Source organism: Hemicordylus capensis, chromosome 5, assembly GCF_027244095.1.
Source record: "Hemicordylus capensis ecotype Gifberg chromosome 5, rHemCap1.1.pri, whole genome shotgun sequence".
NCBI classification, from domain to species: domain Eukaryota; kingdom Metazoa; phylum Chordata; class Lepidosauria; order Squamata; family Cordylidae; genus Hemicordylus; species Hemicordylus capensis.
Genome location: NC_069661.1, coordinates 61,056,541 through 61,082,337, shown reverse-complemented (window position 1 = coordinate 61,082,337; position 25,797 = coordinate 61,056,541). Strand labels below are relative to the sequence as shown.

The window sequence follows — 25,797 nt, the reverse complement described above, 5'->3', positions numbered from 1 at the left end:
TTCACTTTTTGCCTTGCATAGTTTGTGTAAGCATGACTATATGCTAAGTACCACTTGATAACCAGATAAATAAAACATTCAACCAAAGAAAGGTAAGCACTCATATGTCCTAATTTAAATGATGGGTTAAACAGGCGCTTATCAAGTATAGGTGTGTAACCTTGGCTGGATTGTACCCAATATGCCTTAATAATAATTTTTATATACAAATGCCACTTAAGTGTTCCCAGGTAACATTTTCACTTTTAAAAAGTAAGAATAGAAAGGCTCTTATCCTATGGTACAAGACATCTCAATGTGAAGTTGTTCTATATCTTATGTATACATTCAAACATGAAAATTTATATTTCTTTTGATAAACCGTTGTTTTCTCAACCTTGCGGTGACCCACTTTAGTTAGGCAGAGATAAAAAGAGAAGCTCTTCATGTTTTAAAGAAAATGAAATGGGCTATGATGACTGACTGACAGTGAAAATCATTTTGCTTAGAAAACCTGTATTCTCTGGAATGATGCGACCACCACCATTGGACCCATGATGAGAAACCATCCTGGAAGTGGGCTATATTTCATTTTTTTCAGAGAGGAATGGCTGCCAAAATTAATTGTTTTTCTGCAGTGTATTATTTTCATTTCTTGTATTGCCTTTTGGAAATGGCTTAAAATCCTAATATAAATTTAAGGATGTGGAATCAAAAGCACAATAAAACTTATTTTTAGGCAGAGGTGTCTTCTGGAAAGTGACATAGCACCATCTAGTGTAGAGGATCACTTCATTTTGACATAATTTTCTAAGCCTAAGAATGGTTTAATATGCAAATAATATGTTGAATAGAGTACTAAATTAGTACATGTATCACCCTAAACCTAAAATTTTATGTTGGGTCTCAGTCTGCAATGCTAATGTAATACCAGCCTGATATTGTTATTTATTATAGAGTGCCGGCACACTCCTAACCTTTACTTGCTGGAACATAAGTGCTGAGGAGCAGAATGTCCCACATCAGAATGTTTAGCCTTTAGCAATTTATGAAGGGGCTATCTAATGGCGCAGCGGGGAAATGATTTGTCTAGCGAGCAAGAGGTTGCTGGTTCGAATTCCCCTTGGTATGTTTCCCAGAATATAGGAAACACCTTATTGGGCTCACAACACAATGTTAAAGCATAAGTACAGCCCTGCTGGATCAGGTCCAAGGCTTATCCAATCCAGCATCATATTTCACACAGTGACCCCTAGATACTTCTGAAGAGCCCACAGGCAAGAAGTGAGGGCATGCCTCGCTCCCCTGCAACTGGTATCTAGATGCATCTTGCCTCTTGGGCTGGAGGTGGCTATTGCCCTCAGACTAGTAGCCATTGATAGACTTGTCCTCTATAAATTTATCTAAGCCCTTCTTAAAGCCATCAAGGCTGGTAGATGTCACCACATCTTGTGGCAGAGAAATCCAAAGGTTAATTTATTGAATGAAAAAGTACTTCCTTTTGTCAGTCCTAAATTTCTTAGCAATCCGTTTCATGGGATGATCCCTGGTTCTAGTGTTAGGCGAGAAGGAGAAGAATTTCTCTCTCTCCATTCTCTCCACATCATGTATAATTTTATAGACCTCTATCAGGACACCCATCAGTCGTCTAAAAATCCCCAGGTGTTGTAGCCTTACTTCGTAAGGAAGGTGCTCTTGGTTGCCCTCTTCTGTACTTTCTCCAGTTCTATAATGCACTTTTTGAGATATGTACACAGAACAGTAACAGTACTCCAAATGTGGCCGCACCAAAACATCCAATAAAAACACATAAAACACATCAAATCATAACACACCAAAAAATTCAATACAACACAATTTAGAAACTTTTTTTAAAATCAATTTTTAAAAGCATGAGTGAACAGGAAAGGAAAGGTCTTCACCTGGCATCTAAAAGAACAAAGTGATGGTGCCAGGTGAACCTCACTGGGGAGGCTGTTCTGTAAACGGCATGCAACCACCAAAAAGGTCCTCTCCCTAGTAGCCACCCGCCTCCCCTTGTTTGGCAGAGACACTCTTATATAACATATTGGCAGGGACACTTTTAAAATAACATATTGAAATCAAGAACTCCACTGAATTTGGCAATTTGATTGTTGGTACGTGTATAGATAGTTTTGGTCCAAACATTACTTTTTCTAGAAGGATGTGTTAATTATACTTTGTCCAGTGGTGGGAAAAGAACATTATAGTACCTGAAAGTTTCCACTGCATACAAACATCTAGCTGCAGACGAGTTCTTCTATAGTGGCAGTGGAACCCATTCATCCATTTCTACTTTGTTGTACATTTCCTTGATCTTAAGCAGATTTTGTTTCAAAGCAGATATATCAGTACAAACGTGTATGTCACAAGATAGAGTCAGATCCCATATCTCTTGTTATCTGTAAATGGCATGGAGTCAATAGCATAACACCATCTTCTTTATAGTTAGGAACGCCATGTGTAGCCTTAAATTTCAGACCTATGTTCTGATGATTGATGATTGATCATGTAAGCCTAAAATTCAACATACTCTATTAGATATTTGGGTGTGTGTGTGTTAGGAACAGTGTCAGCACACTGCTGAAACTTCTGTATGACTTCATTCATTTAAAGGTAACCTACATAAAGAGGATCTTGGAGGACAGCCCCCCCAAACTGTAACATGACACATCTAAGAACCATTCCAGAACTGGATGTCATTACAAACCATCTCTATTTCTCTTTCTTTCCAAAATGTACAAAACTATCTCCACACAACTAAGACTTTTCTAGTGTGTAGAAGACGCCCTCTGCTGGAAAAGAGGATAATTTTAATTTGTCATACTGTCAATATATTTCTCCTCTAATATTCTATTTAGTATTACATATTTATACATATCAGTAACATATAGAACAAGTCTGTCTTTGAATTATGCCTGCTGGGGGACATAAGACTGGAGCGAAATCTCCTTGCAGCAGCAGAGCATAACACTGTGGGTGGGTGGGATGTGCTACTTTAGTGTTACTCCTGCAACAACAGAGGAATACCACTGGCATTCTTCTAACTTAGTCATGGTTTGTCTTATCCCCAAAAGCAGCATAACTGTTGAGAGCTGGTCTTGTGGTAGCAAACAAGACTTGTCTCCTTTGCTAAGCAGGGTCCACCCTAGTTGCATTTGTAGATATTCTTAGGGGACGGGGCAGCTCTGGGAAGAGTGCCTGCATGCTTCCAAGTTCCCTCCATGGCATCTCCAAGATAGGACTGAGACAGACTCCTACCTGGAACCTTGTAAAAGCCGTTGCCAATCTGTGTAGACAATACTGAGCTAGAATTGCTGGTCTACGACCACACTGAGCTAGATGGACCAATGGTCTGCTTCCGTATGTGACAGCTGCCTGTGTTCCTAACTTTTATGTCTACAAAGCTGTGGCATGAGTTCACACAACAAATTTCCTCTTGTCATGACACTCAAATGCCCTGTGGAAGTCACTTTTCCCAGGGGTGGTCCTTGAATGGACATTAATTTGCCACTAAACTAGCCACCTTGGAAACTGAATGAGGGAAAGTCAGCAGTGACTTGACGTGGAACATTTTCCACTGCTCTATTTTCCTATGAAACATTTTACATTTCCACAAATTAATCAAACAGTGGATCAGAATGAATGGCAAACAGCACAATATCAAGTGTGCTGGGCAGTTTCAAAACTTGTGTGTGTGTGTGAATGTGTGTGAGAGAGAGAGAGAGAGAGAGAGAGAGACTAACTCCTGTTGATCTGTAAGTACGGGGGCGGGGGGCGGGCGGGATAAAACCAAAATACACACAATAATCTAAACTAAAATCAAGTTATGAATTAACCTAATTGGTTTCGATTTATGCATCCAATGCTACAATTCTTGTTCCTTCTTGGACTGCAGGTGAAAGCAAAATTAAAACTCTGATTAGTTTTGGTTTCATTTCAAGCAAATGCACAGAGCAATTCCTCATTCCTTTTGTTGTGCTGGGGAGGCTGACAGTGTTTGTAGTAGAGAAGACTATGGTGTACTTTCTTTAAACTTTTAGAAAGATTCCAATAAAATAATTTGCACATAAAGCTTTGATTCTGATTTAATATAAACAAGCATATTAAATATGCTTTATTCATTTATTTTTATAATATGTCAGTTCCACTACTTGCAGCTATTGGGAAAACTTTTGAGATATTTATACAGCACATAAAACTAAGACCGGGCACTTCTTCATTATGTTTACTAAATATGTTAGTCAAATAAACCTGCCAAATCATGTCACAATCCTTGCTAAATGGACAAAGAGGTACATTGTAAAGTGATGACTCTTACAGTCGCCCAGATAACAATTTGTTATGGGGCAGTTAACAAAGATTGTTATTGTCATCATCATCATCATCATCATCACATTTAGCATTTTGCAGGGGGCAATTGTCCCTGTTCAATCCAGCACAGCATCTTTCCAGTTACTGCTGCTGGTATGTCCCTTGTGAATTTTTTTTAAAGATTGTGAGCCCCTTTGGAACAGGGAATCATTTTCATATTCCTTTTACTATGTAAACTCCTTTGAGGACTTTGTTTATTTTTACATTAATATCTCACTCTTACATTAATACCTCATGGAGCCCAGAGTGGTATGCATGGTTATATTTATCCTCACAATAACTCTGTGAGGTAGGTTATGTTGAAAGATAAGTGTCTGGCCCAGATTCATACAGTGGGTTTCATGGCTGAATGGAGATTTGAGCTCTGGTCTCCTTGATCCCAGTCCAACACTTATCATTGTACTATGCTGGTATAGAAGTGTCTGTCAGTGTTGGTACATTAGCTTTTGTACCTACAGCTGTTGTTGTGTGTGCTTCTTATCTAGGAGCTCCTAGGACTGGGAGGAAGTTCTGCTGGTTTGGTCTGCTTGACTTACCAGCAAGCATTCTGGTGTATGCATCTGTTTGGCTGGTGAAATTAGGTCTGGAGCAAGTAACTATTTTGTAAGTGGTAGAAACACTATTCATTTCCAATCTCTAATGTTGGTACTGCATTTGCATGCAGTGTGCCTAGCTGTGTTAATGATCCAATCCTTCCTCTTAAGAGAGCACAAAAGATATTGTCTCAGGGGAAAGATGACTATGAAGCATCCGATTGGGATTGGATGCCTAGGGCATAATCCCACTGTCTAAAATTAAAGCTGGCAGATTACGTCCCTTCTAATAAAGTAATGGTTGTCTCACAATTGCATTTCTGATTTTATAATCTAGTCATGAAAATATAAACATGGGATCCTTTTGGAGGGCTACTTTTACCTTTTGTCCCATTTGTCGCCATTTTTAATTGATGTGGAATATAGAAAACTGTACATATTTGTGAAATTACATTTGTATACAATTTTAATAGCTGTGTTCTTTGCAAATAAAATTCACATATGATGCTTATGGCTGCCATTTAGCTAATGGCTGCCTGTTCACAAGCCCTTTGTTCACAAACCTTGGATTCTGTTATAAATGATGATCACATGTAAATGTTGTTTGCTTACTTCTTATTGTTTCTTGCTTTTGTGCTTGTCATGTTTCTGTAGACTGTCTTGGAACTCTGAACTGAAAGGTGGAATATAAAGTTTAAACTAGAGATTTTCTTAATTTCTTGTCGGATCTGGAAGCTTATTACCCTAAAACTATAAGAAGGATTTATTGCAACAAGTAAAATAAAGGTGGAAAGTACATGGAACTGGATATCAAAATCCACATTCAGTTAACAAATAATCAGGGAAATGTAAAAATAGAAAACACAGTGGGAAGACCGTGTTTTATAATATAATAGTGTTTATTCATCATCTATTATATTAATTTTCCTGGGTGTTCCATGGAATATGTCCCGGCTCCCAGCTGATTGGCTGGGCGCCAGCACACTCAGGAGACCAGAGGTGGCGGCGGGCATGGCCGGGGAGGCAAGCGGCAGGTGGGTCCATCCGTGGAGGAAAGCGGCAGTGGCAGCGGGCCCATCCGCGGAGACCGCACTCGGCCCAGCTGCAGGCCTGGCTGTGGAGACGGCACTCAGCCCTGCAGCAGGCCCAGCCGCAGAGGCAGGCGGTGGCGGGCCCAGCCGCGGAGGCAGGCGGTGGCGGGCCCAGCCGCGGAGGCAGGCGGTGGCGGGCCCAGCCGCGGAGGCAGGCGGTGGCGGGCCCGGCCACGGAGGCAGGCAGCGGTGGCGGCGGGCCCGGTGGCGGAGGCGGCACTCGGCCTGGCGGCGGGCCTGGCGGCGGAGGCGGCACTCGGCCCGGCAGCGGAGGCGGCACTCGGCCCAGCGGCAGGCCCGGCTGCGGAGGCGGCACTTGGAGGCTGGGCCCGGCCGCGGAGATGGCCAGAGACTGGGGAGGAGAAGTAGGGATGTGCACAGAACCACAGAAGGGTGGTCCGGCACTGGGGGGAGTGTCGTTTTAAGGGGTGGTGGTATGCGCATGCTGCATACATCACACAGTGTGCGTGCGCCAGCGGCGGAGACGAGCGTGCGCCACGAAGGGTGCATGCGCGCCGCCAGCTCTTCTCGTTTAAGGCTTAGGACAACGACGGGAGCAGGGGCAGCAGGGAGGAACTCTGCCGCCCCAAGAAGGTTTTTAAAAGCACCAGCGCCAGAGGGGGAAGAGCGGCGGGAGGGGGAAGTACTACCACCCCCCTTAAAGCGACACTCCCCCACCCTTCCGGACCGCCGGAATTCCGGACTGGTCCGGAGGCTTTTTTAATGGCCCCGAACCAAACCATGCACACCACTAAGGAGAGGTAACTGCTGGCCCCGAAGAGCGCACAGATGCTCTGTGCGGGTCGGCTAGTTAAAAGTTAAAACTTCAGGATGAAACAGAACTAAACTTAGAAATCACACTGGATAGAGGCAACGTTGATAACAGTGATAAAAATAACTAATATCAAAATAATGAATATCAAACAAGCAGATCAGTGGTCATAGAGTTCAGCAGCCAAACAGTGGAAACTCACCTAAAACCAATTATGCTAGGCCATGCACCAGCAAAACAGGGCTGTTTTTGTGATCCTCTGGAACGTCACCATGGAGAAAGTCCTATGAGTCATTTTTAGCCTTCTTTCCCCAGGCTTATGAGATCACCTGGCATTCCCTCCGTGTGTCCATCCCCCACTATCAACTTAGAATACCTGGACCAATATAAACCAAATCTGGTACAGTTGTAGGGACACATAGGGAAACCTCAATGGCATAGTTTATGATGATGTCATCCACCCCAATTCAGGATGGCAGGTGCATAAACATTTGAGGCGCAAGTGGGCTGACTAGTTAACTGCCTAACTGATGGCTGTAGGGACACATAGGGACACTTCAGTGGTGTAGTTTGTTATGATGCTATCCACCCATATCCAAGGTGGCAGAACGTATGAGGCACAATTGGGCTAACTTGTGAACTGCCTAACTGATCTGAACTAAACTTGCTACCGCTGTAGGGACACAAAGGGAAACCTCAAGGCCATAGATTATGATGATGTCATCCACCCCAGTTCAAGATGGCAAATGTTTGACATGCAAGTGGGCTAACTTGTGAACTGTCTAACCAATTTGGACCAAATTTATTCCAAGGATAATGAAATGAAAGTAGGCAGATTAGTTCTTACTAGAACTACTTGTTAGCACATCACCCCTCCATAAGCCAGGTACTTTATTGTGGCATTGGACTTAAATCCATGAGTGGAATAGTACTTGGCCTATTGAATGTATTATCAGTGTTTGACAAATAATGTTTTAAAAAAACACACAAAAAAAACCCTGTTCCATATGTCTTTTGTTCTGATGTTGCTGTATTATGGAAAGTTAATCTTGCCACAGTGAGGCAAAATACAAGGTAGTGGAATAGGGGTGAAATCTCTTTATCTTGTTGTCTAGCTGTGTTGGATTTTCTCTCATGGCAACTGAGGAGAAATGGGCAGAGTCCCCTCCTCCTGACTGCTATGGGAAGGTGACCTGCTGCCAGAGAGAACAAGAAAAACTGTCATAAAAACAAGAAAAGCTAGCCAATAAAGCAACTGGGTCCTGCAGGAGTTGAGTGAGTGACAACAAGCTCTCCCTCCTTGCTGGAAGCACCATGCAAGTTGAGGGAGAAACAAGTGATTGGAAGCACTCTCCAGCAATCTCTCTGCCTGTACTGGCTGCTTGAGAAAGATTACTACAGAGGCATGACTACATCCAGAGTTGTGCTTGTTTACATGTATTTAATCATTTATTCCATGTGGATGAACTTTGTCAACTTCATCAAGCTCCCTGCTAGAATTCGAACTGCCATTGAGCACGCCAGACAACTGGTGTGGCAGGACCAGTTGAAATTGAATCACCACTGATATTGGTGAGGAAAGAGGGCAACTTCATCAAGTTCCCTCCTATGTAGAGTGCTATCCAGACAGTCTCGACACCATGTTGTAACTAACATTAATTTGAAATAACCACACCTTCCAAAGTTTATCCTTGTTTCCTCTTTTCTTCCACTTCCTCTGTTATCGCCCTTGTATCCACTTTAGACCATAAGCCTACTGGGACAGTCTTCTCATTACTTGCAAAGTGCCATCTATGTGAATGGAGCCATGTAGTAGTAGTAGTAGTAGTAGTAATACAAGTAATAGGTGATCCAGCCCTTTGGCTACAATTTATAGACCTCTGGTTTAAGAACAATCTTGTTTATAGATGTTTGTGGAAGGACTCTTAATGGTATAAAGATTGCTGTCTTTGGCTTTGATTTTCAATCTCTGAAGTGGTATTCCCTTAGCAAAATAAGCATTCATGTTACTCCTTGGTTAATAATTAACTGTTGTAGCTTTACATTTCTTCATAGTGATTCTCACTGCAATCTGGTTTGGCAGATTATAAATATATTGTACATATTTTGAAATATGGTTAAGAACTATTATACAGTTCCTAACCCACATTTAATACTGGAAACTGAAATATGTTGTTTTATCATCTAGAAAAACTATAATACAATCTATCCCTCAGTGTTAGTTTTCCTTTTAGAAAAGCATAACGAGCTTTCTAAAATATGACATGTTAGATGATCCTCACTGTAAAGAAAAGTGCATTTACAGGTTCCTGATGTGACTTCTACGCAGAATCGTTTTTTGTATGAGCATTTTGGGTCAGGCTGTGAATTTTTTTTCTTCTCTTTCCCACTAAAATCATTGAAATATATTCCGTCAGTCTTTCACATCAGAGGTGTAAATGGATTTCTTGAAAGTTTTTCTTCAGAATGGCAAAAGGCAATCACTTTACAACTTCGACTCCATTACTGGTTGCATTGCAAGCTGAACATACCACCCTAACTTTGAGAATACTCTGCTGTTCAATGACCTTGCATCCACAAGGGCAGATGCTCAGTTTGTGCAAAGAAGTGCTCAGCTACTATCTCTCTATCTCCATACACTGTGTACCTGACAGCACTTGCACAAAAAGCACAGTAGAGGGAAGAGCAGTCAAGTTTAAACTTTTAGAATAGGTTTGTTTTGTTTGATGGCATTTGATGCCCTGGGGTGGAAATGTGATTATCCCTTTAACGTCTCTTGTTTCCTTATGGCACCGGCACTGTAAGGTCAGCGTTCACATACTGTGTATATATATCTATATTGCAGTTGTCTGTGTTTGCTGTGGAACTCTTGCATTCAGTGTAGCAGTACAGAAATTGTTGGAGTAAGGAACAAGTCAAGAAACTCTGAATAACTATTACTTTCCTACAGATGTTTGCTTACTGTTGTCAGGAGTCAATGTGATTTCTTACACTTTAAGTTGTTGCTTTTTACATTTAACGTGGAAAATGACATTATGAAATACATTTAAGTACAAAAATATAGTTTTTAGAAATTTGTAATCTAAGTAAAACTTACAACTTTAAACACTCATTTCTTTATCTTTTTAACAAAGTGTGAGCATCAAATGATTGTCCAAAATGTAATTTTAGGTATAGTGCAGAGTCTCCAGTTTGTGTCTCTGCTAGTTTCCACATGCTTTGTGTCATAACACCACATCCCTGCATGTTCCTCTGTATTTCAAAACCCACTATGTAGCAGATACATGTCATGTCTTCCTGAGAATCTAAGTGTAGGTAGGGGAAAGGGCTCTATTGTAGGGGCCTCATTTTCTCTCAGGTAATTGTGTGTGGCTCAGCTGGAGCCATCTCAGGGAAGAATTTGACTCTATAAATATTAATTTTAAAGATAACATGTACCTTATTCTTGAGTGTATTAAGCTATACAGAGCTGGCCTAATGTTTCCTTCGCCTTCCTTGCCCCTCAGAAGAACTGCTAGAATTATTCTGTGTGTGCCAGTGTTCCAATAAACCTGGTTGCCTGGAAATTGGTGGACCTGAAGCAAGTTCTTCTCCTTGGCTTATCCTTTCTTAAAGATGACAGTAAAAACATGGCAGAAAGTGGATTGTTATCCATTGGACAACTGGAATGAAGGACAAAACATCTGTTTTATTTGCTCTTATATTAAGAGAAACGTGCATTCTACTATACATGAGAATCTTTCCAAATGCATATGAAGTATAAATATGGACATTATATGCTTTATTGCATAAGTGTAGAAATATGATATACTGAGTATTATTCAGAACTGGCTGAATATGCATCACTATTTGAAAATATTCTTCTGGCTTCTCCCTCTTTTATGGAAGCTGTTTATCCCCTTTCAAAGTGTACATGTTCCCTGTGCAAAACTTTTAAAATGTATTCTGGCTTTTGGTGGCTGCACTTACACAGCTGAAAATGTGATATTTTAAATCTTTCTTACATTTTTCCCATTGTTGCCAGTGACCTAAATATGTTTAAAATGCTTTTGAAAGCACAGTACTATTTGCCTTCTGCTTTTGAGGACAGGTTTAACGTAAAACCAGCCTGTAACCAGAGATATTGTAGTGAGGGAGCCTAAGTGTGCACAGAATGGGGTCATTTGAATCGGTGCAGGACAGAAAGCACCTAAATAGGGATAGCCAAATAAATGGAAGGTTATTTAATTGTATTGAAGATATTTACACTTTCTATACTTAAACTTGATTAAGAAACTTGATTCAATATGTTTCCAGGCAAAGTACAAAGTGCTAGTTATATATGTATCTATCTATATAATTCTCTAAGGCGTACCTGTGGCTAATCCTGTGTGTGGCAGCTCTTGTGAGAGTTTGTGAGTAGCTGCTGGGAGTTGTGAGAGCTGGTGAGGAGGGAGGGAGACCAAGGAGGAGGCAGTGGAGGCGCAATTGCAAGCTGCCGAGGACAGCAGAGCAGGCAGCAAACACGTGGCCTCCTCATAAGGAGGACAAGAGAAAAATGTGGCCTCCTCATGAGGAGGATGAGAGCTGGTGGGGGAAGGGAGGTGGGAGGAGGTCAAGGAAAAGGTGGTGCCGCCTGGCTCCTGATGTGGAGGACAAGAGCTGGTGGGAGCAGGGAGGTTAAGGAGGAGGAGGCAGCAGCACCACTGCGAGCGGCTGAGCAGGCAGTGAAAACAGAGCTGCCAGCCTACTCGTGAGGAGGATGAGAGCTGCCGGCAGAAAGGGCAGCGGGGGAGACTGGCTGAAGGGATGGGAGGAGAACTGGCTGAGCTCTGAAATGGAGGGGGAGGACGGGAGAACTAGGAGTGCAGATGCTCTCTGCCTGGGTCAGCTAGTTACCTTTTAAAGCCCTGAATGTGTAAGGTCAAGGTTACCTGAGAGAGTGCCTTTCTCTACATGCTCCCCACTGCTCATTGAGATCATCAGGAGGGGTCTGTCTTCAAGTGCTACTAGTTCATCTGGTGGCGACCTGGTATTGGGCTTTCTCATTTGTCACTCCTAGGTTGTGGAATGTGCTCCCTATAGATATAAGAGAATTATCTTCCTTGGAGGCCTTCAGGAGAGCCTTAGATCTATCTTTAGTCTTACTTTAAATGATATCTAGTTTGAATTCTAATGCATTTTAATCTGGTTTAAATATTTTCTAATTTTAATTGTTTTATTATATGTTTTTTAAATGTTAATGCAAACTGCCCTGAGCCGCTTTAGGGAGGGCAGTATATAAATTGAATGAATGAATACATAACGTGCCAATATTTTATTTATTTGTCACATGATCTCAAGACAATTTGCAAATTTAACAATGGCAATTGAAAAATGAAATCAACTAAAAACAAATAAAAGAACCAAAGGATTTGGATTTAAAAGATGCTATTTATTTATAATGTGTGTCAGTTGCCCCAATGTCTTTGTACTTGTTATCAAAAACTCTCAAAGGTATATTTCTTACCAAGCACTTGGGCCAGAAAGTTGCCTGTGTGCTTTTAATTCTGTCTTCAAGAGTAAAGTAAAGAGTTGGATTTGGGGAAAGGGTCTGGAATCCTTGGCCCCTACAGACCCCATCCCCTTGTGACTATTGTGGGGCCGGGGGGAGTCTTCACTTTTGAAATCCAAATAAACACATGCTTCAACATGAATTAAAAAGATCTATTTGGACTGAGGTAAAGAACTTGTTCTTTTCATTTAGAAACTATGTGGCCTCAAAGGCCCATAGTGGCTAACATCATAGGCATTTATACATAACTAGTGGGCCCTGGCGCAGAGCATCTGGTTGGGCCCAGCTGTCCCCACCCCCACGCTGGCATGCCTGGCTTTCTGGCTGGCTGACTGGCCACATCCCCCCAGGCCAGGTTGTCCTGCTGCTGCCGGCCAGGCTAGGCTGGCCTGCCGCCGCTTCCTCCATGCAGCCGGGCCAGAGCCCGCCGCTGCTGTCTCACCCTAGTGGGTGGGCCAGGTCCAGGCCATCCTGCCGCAACCGCCTCCTCCACCCGGCTGGCGGGGCTTCGCAAACCGGCCCTCCTGGCCGCTGCCACCTCCTGGCCGCTGCCATTATTTCTTTCCGCTTCAGTGCTGGAACTCGTGCGCACTCTAGAGCATCTGTGCGCTAGTAGTTGCTTGCTCCCCTCACCCCCTGCCACAGCCCCCCTCACCTCAGAGATCTCTCCACCCTCACCTGAGCTGTACTCCTCCTCCATCCCTTTGCTTCCATCCCCCTCACCCCTCTTGGTCATGGCTGCAGCATTGCTGCCACCTATTGGCCAAGCTGCAGACCCAGAGACCCGAGACCCGCTCCTGGTCCTCCCCACAGGATCAGCAGCAGTGGTTGCCCTGGCCGTTCCTCACTCCTGCCACCACCATGGTCTCTCGTTTCCCTCAGGCCGCTGACAGGCCCGGGCCTGTCCCTTGCCTCCCTGCCTCCCTCTGACAATGGCCTCGGGAGCCCCAAACAGCAGCAGTGGTTGACTGGGCCCTTCCTTGCTGCCAGTGCTGCCATTACCGCTCATTCCCCTCAGGCTGCTGACAGAACATCTTCCAACCAGTAACAGTTGCATTCCAACTGACCTTAACCATCACAGGCTCCTCTTCCTTATCTGCATATGGAAATCCCACTGCCCAATCACCACGGTGCCACAGACTCCTCCTCCCTATCTGCGTATGGAATCCCCACTGCCCAGTCACCATAGTGCTTCCGCTCTCACAGGCTCCTCTTCCCTATCTGCATATGGAATCCCCACTGCCCAGTCACCATAGTGCTTCCGCTCTCACAGGCTCCTCTTCCCTATCTGCATACGGAATCCCCACTGCCCAATCAGGTGCTTCAGCGGGGGCGTGGCTTGCCACATCCCCACACACCCCCTGGTCCATCTACAGGAATTAATAATATAGATTCTTGCCTCACCCTTCCACACCACAAACCTGCCAATAAAGGTCATTTATTGACCATTTGTTAAAGTATTAACTGAAATTGATAGTGGCATGTCAAGGTAAGCCAGGGAAAATATAAGTGTACAGAGATTTAAACTCTGTTCCAAAAAAACTGTTTAATTTAAACTGTTCCAAAAAAGAAAAGCTTTGAATGTAGAAAATGGTACCTAACTAATATTATTGGTGGGTAAATACTTTGTAGCCATTCCTGTGTGTTTAATGGAAGGGCTACAAAGAATTCTTGAATTATGCATTAAGTAGAAGATTTTTAAAAATTAATTTATGATGAAGTATTGAAATATGAAGGAGTGGGAGAAGTGGGACTTGCCTTTTGCTGTTGTGAAGAGGATGCTTGTCATGTTATCTCCCATTCCTAAAACTTCATCTTAAGCTTTGTCTTCCTGAGACTTAAAATCTTGTCTTATGCCCTATGATCAGCCTTAAACCTCTTTGCTGTCACTGAAGAAAACAAATCTTTTGCCTTTCTTTGCCTGGGGGATGTGGAGAGCTGAAGTGGTCCTGTGTGACTAAATTAGATGAAAGACTTGCCTTCCCACCATGGAGACACGGAGTCTAATCAAGTGAAATGAGTTCTGAGATCTCAACTCACTTCCTAGGGGATATCAGTTTACATTACAAAATCACACGACACCTAATTCATCACGGCTGATGCAGACTTTACTCAGGAGAGGGCCACAGTTCAAGCAGCATGATAGTAAACCACCTGTCCCCTATCTGGAAGGAACTGTTTATTAAGAGAGTAGGAGGCCTTAGTACGAAGGGTCTACAAGGCCTCGACCTGTATATTCATAGAGTGGAGGCGGGGGAGGGGGGGAGAGAGAGAGAGTCCAACTCACAAATCACAATACAGATCTAGAAGACATTGTTTGTCTTAATTGCAGGGTATCTGGATCATTCCCGACTCCTTAATGTGTGTGTGAGGGATAAATACAGAACTTTCTTTGTTCACAAATATTCCCAGCCAATTAAAGCACGACTAATATTCAGATGGAAAAACTGCTACATCAGTGCCCATGTTATTCTTTGTTTTTTTAATAAGAATTTTTATTAAGAAGTAAACCAAAGAAGACAGAGACAAATCACCATAAAGACAATATAAAACCAATCATTTTTCATAATGAAAAAAACTCATTTTTCTAATTAATTACATCGGTAAAGAGGAAACATCTAGAACAAGATAAAGCAAAAGAAATTCAGACTCTTAAAACTGTAAAATCTAATTTGATCAGCTTCTTGTAAGTTACATATCGGAAACACTATAAGTCAAATCCAGAAAATGGGAAAAGAGTTTGACCATAATGGATATTATAATTTATAAATGGTTCCCAAACAGACATGAATGATTCAGTAGACATGCCATGTACATAAGCCGAGACTTTCGAAACTGAAGCATAGTCTCACACTTTCAAAAACCAATCGTTTAAGGAAGGAATTTCCAAAATATGCCAGTTAGATGCATATATAATCCTAGCCGCTGTAATCATATATAAACACAATCCGTTTGATTTGGCGGGAATATAAGGTTTTATCATACTGAAAAGAAAAATTTCTGGAAGGAAGGGAATCTTAACTTCTAAGATTTGTTCAGTTTTCATATGAATTTGTTTCCAAAACTGTTGAGCTTTACCGCAACTCCACCATATATGGTAAAATAAACCTAAATGTGAGTTACATTTTCAACATGTAGAAGTATCCAGATCCTCTCTTACAGAAGGAGGGGTTGGCTTTGAAGGAATTGAGTGGGGCGTACCTGCCCATTCCCGAGCCAGGGTGTGTTGCCCAGTAGGGTGATGGGTAGGACTTCAGAGTTCTGACCTGCTTCTATTGGCCCACACTGTTCTCTAAGGGTGATTAATCACCTGGTGTTCCAGTCTGCCATGCCTGTGTAATAGTTAATAAAGTTGTGGCCCTTTTCATCCATATTAAGTCTGCGTGTCTTCTTGAGCTGGGGTCTGGGGACAATGTTTAATTCATGTTTTAAAATGTTTTTAAATTGTTAATTGTTGTGTTATTATTTTTAATTTGTTTTAGCTTTTCATTGTTTTACAACTTTGTTTTAATTGTAAACCGCCCTGAGCCATTTTTGGAAGGGCGGTATATTAAATAAATAAACAAACAAACAAACAAACATTTCTTAGAAAAAGAACCATCTATTTTATTAATAGTCAAAGGAGTTATATACCATCTGAAGAACAGCTTATACCAATTTTCCCTTAGATTGGTACACAAAGTAAATTTCACATTCTTTTTCCATTGGTATTCCCAGTCAGAGAGATCAATCGATCTATTAAAGTTCTGCATCCATTTTATCATACATCTTTTATCTGCTCAGTCTCTGTTTCATACTTCAGTAATAGTTTATAAATTCTGCCTAATAAATGATCAGTGTTTCCGGTGATTAGTTCTTCAAATTAAGTCAGATCTCTAAGTTTCCCACCCTGTAACTGTAACTCTTTCTGAACTATTGAGCTGATCCGAACTTGTTGGAACCAGGATGCTTGTTGAGTTGTTTGCCCAGAAGAAACTGATTTGTCCTGAGCTAACGTGCCCATGTTATTCTAAAGGGATATACTAACTGCCACAGCATCACAGATCATGCTGCCATTGAAATGAGATTCCATGGGCCATATATGAAGAAGCACCTGCTCAAATGCTTAGCAGTAAAATGTCCAATTTATTTTAATTCATCAGGATTTGATTTGTCAAAGAGAGCATTCTGTTTCCTAAACTAATACTCTTCTTGATTTCTTCCAGGGCATTGTTATAACTCCCCTGCTCCTGCTGCTTTTTGTGAGTATTTTAATATTGATTCTTTTTCTTTATTTAACAGTCAGTACTTTACTTTATAATAGTGTTGTTTTTATATGTGAAAAAGGAGGCATTTGAAATGTTCCTGATTGCTTTCATTGATCAGAACATTTGTAACTAGTTTTGTTACAAGTCTTTTAAACAGGCATGAATAAAATCTTTCACTGAAACAAAGTACTGGCTGCTTGCTGACCTAAGGAACCAATTGGCCTGTCTTCTGTATAGCACATGCGTGGACTATCACCACGATCTTCACTATTTTTCAAGCAGAGATCACTTTGGCCAAAAAGGCCCTCAATGTACAAGCCATTTCCTACTGTGCTGACTTCCGCATAGTACTTCCTCAGTGCTGGGAGAGCCCTTTAAGAGCTCTGTTGGGAAAGTGCTGGGAAAGGCTACATTTTGCAGCACTCCTTGGAAAAAGAGTGAGATATAAGTGTAGTGAATAAATAATCTGTGCACACCATGCAAGGTAGTTCAGGGACTTCAGAGGGCTCAATTTCCCTTTAAGGAACCACACAGGTGCTGGGCAAAGCATAGCACTTGCACAGTGGGAATGGTTGTCTTTGCATGGTGCAAAGCAGACTGTGCAGAGTATTCAGCTTTGGCTGAGGCTTCACGCAGGCCCAATAAACAATTAGTCAGGGGGCTGCAGTTAGGGTTGATGGGAGCTGCCACTGGCCCTCAGGCCTTACAGTGAAGAAGACTAGGCTACCAGGTACATTAAGTATTAAGGAAAACATGGCATATAAACTTCTAGACAATCCATAATCTCCTAAGGAAGCAAAAAAGCAATTGGCTGATTAAAGAGATTGTGATCAGTTCAATCATATGAGGTTTGTCTGTTTAGTCTATTGATTAATTTGCACATGGGTGCAAACAATTCTGAAGAAAGAAGCATACACCCTTGGTTTTTGGATTATGTATATGTGCATCATCGCAGGCATTGTTTTAGAAGAGCATCCCCTCTTCTCCATGTGTGTTAGAGGAGGGCGTGTGCCTCTGTAGTGCATCAAGTACTTGAGACTGAATGGAGAGAGGCAGATTGCAGCCACTCTAGAATTAAATGAATGTGGGGAAATATTGATCTTCATAAATGTAAGATATGTAACAATAGGGTGTGCACAAAACCAAAAAACCCAGTTCAGTTCAAGTAGAACTGAACTTGAACCGGACCGAGTCCAGTCTGGTTTTGTGCACACTAGAGCCGAGCCTGGTCCAGCTCGAGTCTGAACCAGTTTGGTACCAGCTCAGGGTGAGGAGGAGGAACAAAAAAAATTTAAGCAAAAAAATGGTGGACTTACCGCCATTACGGGGCCTCAGGGATGCTGCTGCAGCCACGGGAGGGTCTCCTGATGTCCCCCCCCCCACTGGCCTCTCCCCCAGTTTCAAAGAGATGCACCCCTATGCCTGCACCCCCAGGGCCCCCAATGACGGTAAGTCTGCCTTTTTTTCATTGTTGTATTTTTCAAACCCTGCCTGGCCTGCGGAGTTCAGCTCAACAGCGAGTTGAGCTGGGCCAGTTTGAGTGCGAGCCGGCTCGACCTTGAGCCAGCTCGCACATCTCTATATAATGAATATATATCTAAACAGCAATGATAAAACAGATATTTTGGGAACAGATGTCGTTTCTGTGCTTGCCCAGTGTCTGGGTGGGCCAAAACAAGCTCAGACTTAATCCCACCAAAATTGAGTTGCTTTTGCTTACTTCTTGACCTGGCCAATTGCCGAGTCTGAGTTTCTCCCTGAATGGGGTTGCACTGCCCCTGAAGGAGGTAGTCCACAACTTGGGAGTCCTCTTGGACTTGCGGCTCCTGCTCGAGCAGCAGGTGGATGCCATGGCCAGAGGTGCCTTTGCCCAGCTTCAGCTGATCCACCAGTTGCGGCCCTATCTCGACCGGCAGGCCCTGGCAATGGTAACTCATGCCCTCGTCATCTCTTGTTTGGATTACTGTAATGCACTCTACCTGGGGTTGCCTTTGAAGACGATCCGGAAGCCTCAGTTGGTCCAGAATGCTGCAGCCCACCTGCTTATAGGCACTAGAAGATATGATAGTGTTACACCTCTCCTGCTGTTGCTGCACTGGTTACCTATTTGCTCCTGGTTTGAATTCAAAGTGCTGGTTCTTACCTTTAAAACCCTTCAGGGCTTAGTGCCTGTTTACCTTCAGGACTGCCTCTCTTGGCCAGTCCTGTCCCATCCTGTGAGATCTTCTCAGGTTGCCCTTCTTTTGGTCCCTGGTCTCAGAGTGGTCCGTAGTACTAGGGCCCGTGGAAGGGCTTTTTCTGTTGCTTCCCCTTCACTTTGGAATTCTCCTCCCCCACAATTTGGTCTGCCGCCTCCCTTTTACTCTTTAAGACCTGATTGAAGACATTTCTTTTCTGGTGCTATTCTTGTTTTGTAATCTCTGGTGCTATTCTTGTTTTGTACACCACTCTGAGTCTGTGGGTTGAGTGTTATATTAAATCTTAATTAATTAATTAATATTCCAGTCCAAAATCACTGTTGCAGGGATTACCAACCTGAGGCTCTGCAGCTCTTACTGGACTAAAATTTTCATCATCCCCAGCAGTATTGTGTTGTGGCTGGGCATGATGGGAATTGTAGTCCAACAAGACTTGCAGAGGCCTCCCCTGCACTATTGATTAGGGATGTGCATGGCTCCGAACCGGTCCGGTTTGGCATGGGGGGGGGTTGTACCTTTAAGGGCGGGGGGTTAGTACTTACCCCCGCCTCTCTTCCCCCTCCGGCGCTGTGGTTTTTGGTAACGTTTCTGGGGCGGCAGCGTTCCTCCCTGCTGCCCCTGCCCCCGTCGTTAGCCTGCTAGAGCCTAAGTAAGTAACACGCATGCGCCCGTTCCGGCACGCCCATTCCGGAACGGGCCCATGCGTGTTACTTACTTAGGCTCTGGCAGGCTAACGACGGGGGCAGGGGCGGCAGGAAATAATGATGCCTCCCCAGAAACGTTACCAAAAACCACAGCACCAGAGGCGGAAGAGCGGCGGCGGGGGGTAAGTACTACCCCTCGCCCTTAAAGGTACAACCCCCCTCCGTGCCGAGCCGCCGGACCAGCTCGCATCCGAACCGGTTCGGAGGCCTCCAGCATGGCCTCCGAACCGGTTCGGGCACATCCCTACTATTGATTGTGCTGCTGTTGACTGAATACCAGTTTTCTAGATGCTGTTCTGTGCATTCTTTTTGTTGGTATTCATCTCTCCCCTACTTTCTAATAGGACTGTGTGCTTCGGTAAAGTCTGGTTTCTGATGTTGGAAATCCCTGTCCCCACCAGCAGGAGGCAGCAGGACACCAGTAGGAGGTAGCAGCAAGTGCCCTGGGTAGTGCGATGTTGGTGGAGGCCCTTTCACTTGCCCACTCAGCCCTGGCATGGGGGCAGATGGGTGGCGCATAAATTCTCAGGAGCTTCAGGGACAGGCAAGGATTGACACAGGGCAGCTTGGGGAGCCCGTGCAGCTGCTGCAAGGGCGCACGAGTGTCTGGGCATGGTAGTTCCATTTAGAGCCTCACCATGGGACTGTCATGCCCAGACATGCACGTGACAGCTGAAAAGCTCTGAGCGGAACTACCATCCCCGGACTCCTGTGGTTCTCCCTTGCAGCCGCATTGGCTTCTCAGGCTGCCCTGCTTCACTCTCTTAATCAACTGGTTTTTCCCTTTGCTCTCACCCACATTTCTATGCCTGTCATAGGAACATAGGATGCTGTCTTATTAGACCATTGCTTCATCTAGTTCAGTATTGTCTACACTGATTGGCAGCAGCTCTCCAAGATTTCAGCAAGAATCTTTGCCAGGGATTGAACCTGGGACCTTTTGCATTGCAAAACAGATGCTCTACCACTGAGCAATGGCCCCATCCTTTAAGGGGAATATCTTACAGCAGACAGCACTCACATAGCTACTCACCCAAATGGAAACCAAAGGGAACTGATCAGCAAAGGGGTGCAATTCATGTTCACTACAAGAAGACAGGCTTAATCCCATGACCAGCTTAATCCCTTCAACAGCATATGCAAGTTTAGATGACATAGAATTCGAGTGTGTGACAAGCCTGACAATAGAAAAGATTTTATCCAAATAAATACAGTATCGTATTTAATCAGCTGAAGCTGTGGGTATATTTTCATTTAAATAGTCTGATATTGCCTGAGCAATATAAGCTGCTAAAGTCATTGGGGCCCATTAACCAAAACTTTGCTGGCATTTGGCTGCTGAGGTCTTCGAAGCAAAAGGTATATTGATTCAACCAACCATTGAATTACACTTCCTTGAATCAGACCAAGAGACTTGATTGTGTGTTTCTCAAAAGTCATCTTTTGAGAAATGCACATTAGTTGTTTGATGCCCTGTATGTGACTTTGAAACAGGGATTTTGCAGAAATACCTAACAATATATTTGATTCTGCTGGAAGAAGTTTCAGTTTTGCAGCTCTGCTGAAATAAATAGCTAATTTCCCATTTGGAAAATCCTGGGAGAGGAAGTTTAGGTGCAGCTGAACATCTAGAAAGTATTTTTGCTGAATGTTAATTGCTTTTGGTACAAAGTGGGGTTTGTTGTAATTTAGGATTCCACTTAGTGCATTGCATAGATTTTCCTTAGTTCTCATGGTTTAATAAGTGTATAAATGCAGTTTTCATATGCATTTGCTCACTTCTTGTGCAGCAGGTGCTGGCGATAGTGGGTTATTCCTCCTTATTCCTAGTGGCGGCATGATATTAGTTCAAGTGATATCAGTTCAAAGCTTGACCATCTGATTCATCCTTTTCTTTCTTGTAAACCATTTTGAGAACTTTGTTGAAAAGCAGTATATCAATATTCGTAGTAGTATCTAAGTTGCCAAACCAAATTTAGTACTTAAAGAAGAAGATGAAAAGAGGAAATCTCAGTGGACTTTCTCTTCTGTCCATTACATTCCGGCCCACTGGTACTAAACTGGGCATGCTTCAGAATACAGTCAGTGGGCTGGTTCTGATCATTCTTTGCCTGACTATCCTATGTGTCTGAGATACACATGCCCTATGTGTATGTGAGCACACTGTGAACATGCATGTCTCCATCCCCCAGAACACAATTTGTTAATCATATGGAGTGTGGTCCATCGAAATCTCCCCTGTATGCACACTCCAAATACTACTTTAAAGTAATATTTGCAACGCATGTAGAGGGGCAGTTCAGATTAACAGTGCCCCATGTGATTGAGGAATGGCACACAGTGGGGAAGAGGTGTGTGCCTCTGTCTTAATCCCATGGGAAGAGGGCTGGTCAGAGAGTATTATCCAAACCAACCTATTATTTTTTCCTCAGTTAGGAGAGGCCATTGTTGATCCTGCTGACTTAGTAGAATGGATTGCATCAGTTCAGACTTCAAGTAGCGAATAAAATGTTTTAAATTTTCCTCCGTGTGAAATCTCTCAACAAGTGGTGAACTGGTACATCAGGGGGGAAATTCTTGCCCAGCTCTCTCCTTGCTATATTACTTTTCTGCTTAAGGAGTTTTCCAATTAGGGGAAAACATTCAAAAATTCAGCCTCACCCACCTGCAGCCTAGAGTGTCAAAAATTGCCTTTGGAGCAAGGACTCTGTAAACTGGTCAAGGCCACCCATCAGCATCATATCACCATCATCATTGATTTTTACACTGTTTCTTGGCTAATATAGGCCTCCCAAAGTTGTGCATTTTATTTCTGTTTCCTCTTCGGTTCCATTCTCTAAAGCTTTCAAAGCAGTAACAATGAGTTATATTAATGTATATCTATAATTTAATAAGACAAGAAATTCCCCCTCTAGATAGCTTTACATTAATTGATCAGAGTTTACATTTTGCCCCATTTGCACAAAATTAATTACTGATGGCATTTAATAATTTGAATTTCTTTATTTTTATATGCTTCTTAATGTAAAATGAGTAATATTAACCAAGTGGTTAAAGAAATGTTGAAGTACACAAAGGGAAAATTGAACACTTAAATTATACATTTTGCATAAATAATAGATTATCTTAAATGAATGGTATTAAATGGAAAACAGTTAAATTTTTTGAAATGAATACTGTGACTGAATTTAATGTAAGATTAATTTTTTTAAAGAAAAATATTCAAGATTTCTTTTTGCCTAAATGATTAATCTTTGGGGATCTGGTTAACAAATAGCATCTTCCAACCCTTTTGCAGTTTAAATGTCATTTATCAGTGTGTCTGATTAACCTTTTAAATCTTTGCTTCCAACTACATTAAAACTCAGCCGTGTGTGTATATGTATATATGTATACTTATGCATACATACACACGGGCATGCACACACACACACACACAGGAGGGCCTCGATATCTGCTGATTTGTGTATCTGCAGTCGAGTAAAAGACACCTGACCTCAGCATACGCGGGGGGGGGGGGAGGAAAAAACAACACATCAGCCTCACGTATCTGCTGGTTGGGGTGGTCATTTCCGGCCACCATTTTTTGTTTTGGAGCCTCAAAATGGCTTTGTTTTTTAAAAGGAAAAAACTGATGATTATTGGACAATTCGCGGACATTCCAGGGCACAACACGACTCGGGGGAGTAGCAAAGCATGGTAGGGAGCTTCCCCCCACATTTCCCCCTCAAATGTAGCTGGTTTTTGGTAAATTTTGATCATTTTCTTGATTACCAGAAACCTAACCCTTGTGGTCCCATAGCCCCCAATGATTCAATCTTCGCAGTTTCTGTAACCGCAGTAGCAGCCAGGAACAGAACCTCTGAGAGTATTGAGATTCTCCTCTGTGTATATATACTGAACATATTGAAGAACAGAGAAGATGTATGGTAGAAAGTACTACATTTTTTGTAGTACTACATGAAAGTACTACATTTTTACTTTTATGGTAGAAAGTACTACATGGGTGGGACTAAGCTTGATCCATGTCTCTGCTATCAGACAAGTTTTAACTAATTCTGATCAGTGTACCGGATTACAGCTTGTATTATGTAGTACTGTAGTACAGTCATCCCTTGTGAACCATGGTTTTACCAACTGCAGTTTTGACTATATGTGAATGGGAAATTGTGACAGTTCTTGCCAACCGCAACCCAAGTATCTGTGGTTGGGGAGGTTTTTTAGTGATGGAGGGAAGAGTTCAGTGATGGGGGGGGGGGCGCATTTCAGAGTTTTTATCTGTTCATTCCTCTTGGTGACCCTTGCTGTCCCTTGCCAATTTAAAATGCCTTTGAGTAATTTTGGTGGGTGGGGTTCAAAAAATTTCCAGAGGTTCATTTGTTCATTCTTCTTGGTGGCTCTTGGCAATATTACAGGATTTTTTGTGATTTTTAAAAATCTTTTAAAAAATATTACTTTTCTCCATTATTTTTAGGTCTTTTTGCAGTCATGGTTCCCCTACCCCCCTGTTTCCTATAGACTTTAATGCCTTGCCAACTATCAATTTGCCAACCCTCTGTGCTCCTTATAGGTAACCCCCCCACACCGTCACCGAACCGGCCCAGACTCTAGACCTGTTCATGCACATTTCTATGCAGAAGGTCCAAGATGCAGATAGGCTGATGAGGATTCCTGCCTGAAACCTTAGAGAGCCACTATCAGTCAGCGTAGACAATACTGCCATCTAGGATTTTGTTCCTTGATCATTCTATAATGTGGTAGAACCTTGGGAACATTGATATAGTTTATACAAACAACATAGATGGGTCCAATTTAAAGTGCTGGTTCTTACCTACAAAACCTTTATGGGCTTAAAGGTAAAGTGTGCTGTCAAGCTGGTGTCAACTCCTGGCGACCACAGAGCCCTGTGGTTGTCTTTGGTAGAATTCAGGAGGGATTTACCATTACCTCCTCCCGTGCAGTATGAGATGATGCCTTTCAGCATCTTCCTATATTGCTGCTGCCTGATATAGGTGTTTCCCATAGACTGGGAAACATACTAGCGGGGATTTGAACCGGTGACCTCTGGCTTACTAATCAAGTCATTTCCCCGCTGCGCCATTAGGTGGCTTAGCACCTGTATATCTCCGGGATCTCCTCTCTTGGCCAGTTGTATCCTGTCCCGTGAGGTCTTCTCAATTGGCCCTCCTTAGTGTCCCAGACCCTGATGTAGCGCGTGGTGCCTGGGCCCCAGAGGCGTAACTAGGGAAAACGGCGCCCGGGGCAAGCACTGAAATTGCACCTCCCCCGCTGCCCCCCCCAGAGAAAATTATCTCTCTGCATCCCCCCCCACTTTGGTTTTTGAATTTAAAAGCTCCCCAGGGAACGGAGGCTCCCCGAGGAACAAAAACACAAGGGTGGGGGAAGGAGAGGAGCAACATTGCCATTAAAAAAAGGATGTAGGGGGAGGAAGCAAGAGGTTTCCCTCCTCCACAAGGACAAATAGAATAAAAAATAAAAACTTCCTCCTCCTCCTCCTCCCTCCCATAGCGGGCGGGGCGCGACTTACAGGACAGAGAGAGAGAGACAGACTGAGATATTTCTTTTTGAGAACTGTAAGTTTACTTACTTTTTACTCAGTGGGATGGTCGGACTCGTATGCAGCAGAAAGAGAATGCAGTCAGCAACGGTGGGCAAGAAAAGGAAAGAACAGCACCACACAAGGAAGTAGTATACCGAACGCTGCTACGGCTAGTCTCTCTCTACACCCACACCCTGGCTTGCAAGCCACTAGAAGGCCTCTTTGCTTGTGATTGGCGAAGTTCTGTCAAAGCAAGGCAAGCAGCAGGAAACTAGGCGCCTGCCGCAGCGCCCGCCAGGCTGCCGCCAAGCCATGGGGGGGCATGGAAGGGTCCGCTTGTGGGGGAGGGGCGCAGACGCGCTCCCTTGACTGCTGCTAGTGCCACTGCTGAGCCGGAGAATTTTTTTAAAAAAATTTTAAAAAATTGGATGGCGGCGCCCCCCACGTGACCTGCAAAGATGGCGCCCGGGGCACCTGCCCCCCCTATAGTTATGCCTCTGCTGGGCCCATAGGAGGCCCTTTTCTGTGGCTGCCTCTCTTCTTTGGAACACCCTTCCCCCCCAGATTCATTCAATTCCCTCCTTAGTGGATTTTAAGGGCCTACTTAAGATCTGCCTTTTTTGCCAGGCATTCATTCATTCATTCATTACATTTATATCCTGCTCTTCCTCCAAGGAGCTCAGAGCACTGTACATGGTTATCTTTATCTTCGCAACTACCCTGTGAGGTAGGTTAGGCTGAATGGGGATTCAAACTCATGTCTTCCCGGTCATAATCCAACACTC

General features: G+C 43.2%; 1 protein-coding gene across 4 annotated transcripts in view; it reads left to right on the top strand.

Annotated features, from left to right (window-relative positions):
- The window catches only part of SLC10A7 (solute carrier family 10 member 7), a 221,592-nt gene that overhangs the window by 130,390 nt on the left and 65,405 nt on the right, over positions 1-25,797 (top strand). For all 4 annotated transcript variants that reach the window (XR_008309059.1, XM_053257899.1, XM_053257900.1 and 1 more), the window contains one exon: positions 16,509-16,544. Coding sequence is in view for 3 of the 4 variants with exons in the window: in XM_053257899.1 (XP_053113874.1) it covers positions 16,509-16,544 (36 nt within the window). In the remaining variant the exon portion in view is untranslated. The remainder of the gene's footprint in view (positions 1-16,508; positions 16,545-25,797) is intronic.